The sequence below is a fragment of the Halyomorpha halys genome, unplaced genomic scaffold (genome assembly GCF_000696795.3).
Source record: "Halyomorpha halys isolate HHAL.00 unplaced genomic scaffold, Hhal_1.1 Scaffold284.1, whole genome shotgun sequence".
Taxonomy (NCBI): Eukaryota; Metazoa; Arthropoda; class Insecta; order Hemiptera; family Pentatomidae; genus Halyomorpha; species Halyomorpha halys.
The window spans coordinates 722533-725693 of record NW_027105232.1 but is presented as its reverse complement, the minus strand read 5'-3'; the positions used below and the strand labels follow the sequence as shown (position 1 = coordinate 725693).

General features: G+C 28.5%; 1 protein-coding gene across 1 annotated transcript in view; it reads right to left on the bottom strand.

Moving 5' to 3' along the window:
* Positions 1-3161, bottom strand: part of LOC106680727 (CDK5RAP1-like protein) — a gene marked incomplete at its 5' end in the record, with an annotated part of 10068 nt that overhangs the window by 889 nt on the left and 6018 nt on the right. The window contains 3 exon segments of the mRNA XM_014420638.3: positions 1140-1280; positions 1457-1606; positions 1948-2078. Coding sequence (XP_014276124.3) covers positions 1140-1280; positions 1457-1606; positions 1948-2078 — 422 coding nt within the window.

Genomic DNA, 3161 nt, shown 5'->3' with positions numbered 1-3161 from the left:
AAAGTTAATGGTTTTAAAATTTAAATAAATAGGTTTGAAATTAAAATGAAGAAAATGACCTGGGCAGAATAACCTGCAATAAAAATTGTTAATTAATGTGAGGAGGAGTTTTGTATTGAAGATGTCCTTGAAGATGGCTGGAATGGCCGAAACGTTGGACTAGTGAAAAATAAAGTGTTGAGACAGAATTGGATACAAATTTTGGTTTTATTTAATAAATAATTACCTTGTCTCAAAAAATATTGAAATAATATAATTTAATTAATAATAATACTAAATACACCTTACTTTAATGGTTACTTAAAATAAGTTAATTGAGTCTCTAGAACCAAAGTGAACATAAATATTTAAAAAAACAGGATTTAAGTGAATTTATTAATTTGAAAATTCAAGTGACATGTTAATAATTTAAAACATTTGTTCAGAATTCTTTCTCAGGTACCTATAAATAATCCTGTGAGGGCTAAAATATGTTACAATGTTTATTCAAAAAAATTAAAATTATTTTTTTTATTATTCTATGAAAAAATATGCGCCATATCAAAAAAATAAATTCTATATACATTTTTGAGAATGCTAAAAGCAATAAAATTCTGAAGATAAGTTCTAATTTAAATTACTGAATTATTTTATAGCACTTCTAAGCCAACTGAAACCTTTTTCTAATCAAATGTAGGATCAATTCATATGTGGGATTTCTAATGTAGGATTCAGATTCTGTTTCAGAATTGATAGTAGTATGTGATCGCTCATGCTCATTTCAGTTTATCATTATTTTCGGAGTTATCTTCAATACGGGAATCACTTTTTAGGTCTCCAAAGGGCCTGATTAGATTTGTGCCTTTGGATTTTTTATTGTACACACACATTTGGTTCAATGTTACTTTTGGAGTTTTCTTCGATATGGGGATATTTTTGTCTCTGATTACTCTAATAATGTTAAAATTTATTTGATTTTTAATGATATTTTTGCAGGAAATATTTGGATCAATAATCATTGATTAATAAGTCTTAGATCTATTTTCCCTAAAATATATTTGTTTTTTTTTTCTACTGATTTTCAAAGCTTATTTCGAGGAAGGAATATTTTCACATTGATTCTAGAAGACTTAACCACATAAAAGGAGCAAAATCTTTACCTTTACTGATATATAGTCTCCTACTTCTATTGTTTTTTCAATTCCTGAATTATAAGCACTGGGGATGCTTCCAGAAGGAATAATAACTTTGATGTTACCATCATTTTTTCCTGCAAGGTATTCATTTGATCTCTTGCTCAACTGCGGAAAAGAAAATTTGTCACATTAAGTGAAAAAACTGTTACTGTTTTCATTAAAGTGGATGTTGTATGCAGTGAAAACAATAAAATAAGCACATAAACTATTTTAAGTAAATTTAGTGGTTGAAATAAAAATATACATGTTCTCATTAAATTTCTGCCATATTGAATTCTCACCCCTTCAATTAATATAGTTTGTTCTTTTCCTACAAACTGACTGTTTTGCTTGTCAGCAAACTTTCTGTATACTTTCGCCATTTCAATTAATCTAGCCTTTTTAATGTCAGGAGGTATATCATCTATATAACGCCTGTGGGCTGTAGTTTTCTGGAAATAAAAATATAATAAGCCTCAGTTTTCTACTAATTGAAGAACTGCCGCTAAAAAGGCTATAACTAATGTTTCTTGAAACTATTAAGATCTCAGAAAAAAAAAATTTATCTTTGACCAAATTAACATATTTTCAATTTTTTAGCACTTAGTCCTTCATTACAGATTAATTAATTGAAATTTATGTAGCTAGAACCTGTTGGATTGGGTCATAAAGAAGTTTTTCATCATAAAAATTGTTTTGTTAATTTTGTAGTTTTTAGAGAGAGTCCTTCAAATTATAATTCATAAAGGAGGTTCATAATAAATAATTTATTCCATTAAAATTATTCAGTTACCTCTCTCATGCTGTAAGCAAATAAATATGCAATATTATATTGTACTATTTCCATCAGAGACAATGTTTCTGCGAATTCTTCATCGGTTTCACCACAAAAGCCACAGATAAAATCAGAAGATAGGGTTACCCCTAAAATTATTGATAAATGTTAGAATAGGAAAGCTAATAATGGATTGATTAATGGATGTTATAAGTTATTGGATTGCCATGCATGAAATGTCTGTTTTTAAAAACAGAAAGTAGATAAAAAATTTACAAAGAAATCAAATATAATTTATTCAGAATATTTATCAATAAACTTTAACCAATAAAAAAAGAAAAAAGAAATCGAGTCAGTTGGGAATACAACAGAAGAACATGAGAACCTGGAAGGACTTCAAAGTCCAACCCCTTTTATTTTTAAGATACATGAATCTCTTGACATTTCAACTGCATTCAGTTTTGTTTAGCAAGTTCATTCAGCTCCAGGAACCAGGGCACAAACTATTTAACCTTTCACATCAATTTCAAATGTCTGGAAAGGATCATTTGATTTCTGCCAAGATCTGACAAAAGTTCTCTGTTTTATGTGGGTGTTCTTCCACAGATTCCTTCAATGTTGGAGACCACAAATGGGGTAGATATTCAGAGATTGTATCTTCTGAACAAAGGTTTTGAAACCATCAATGAGTGGTTCTTCTTTTATTAGGACTCCCTACCCCCAAAAACTTGATTGATATTCCTTACTGTCAGGGCAATAACCAAGTTTTAATTTTAAAAAATCACTCAGCAATCATGTGTTTCTATTGTTATTTTTGAAATGAACCTAAAATATGTATGCCACCTAAATTGGGGGGAAAAAATACTCTTTGCAAATAGAGGATTAAAAATTGTTTTTAATAGATGGTAAATAATTTGTTGGTAATTAACAAACAACACTTTCATCTCCCCTAAATATTAAGATTTAAAAAGTTGAACATTTCATACTTGACAACCCAATATTTATATCATTAAAATGGTAACACTAAAAATACATTTTCTCAGTTAAAATTAGTTTATAATATACTGATATTTAAAATACCAGGTCATTCAAAAAGTCCTGTCGTTTTTTTGGGGGAAATTATAAATAAATAAATATTTTCAAATAATCACCTTTATTCATCAAAATATCCACCGTTACAGTCGGTAACCTTCTCCCAACGAGATGGTAAAGCCCAAATTCCTTCCTTAAAA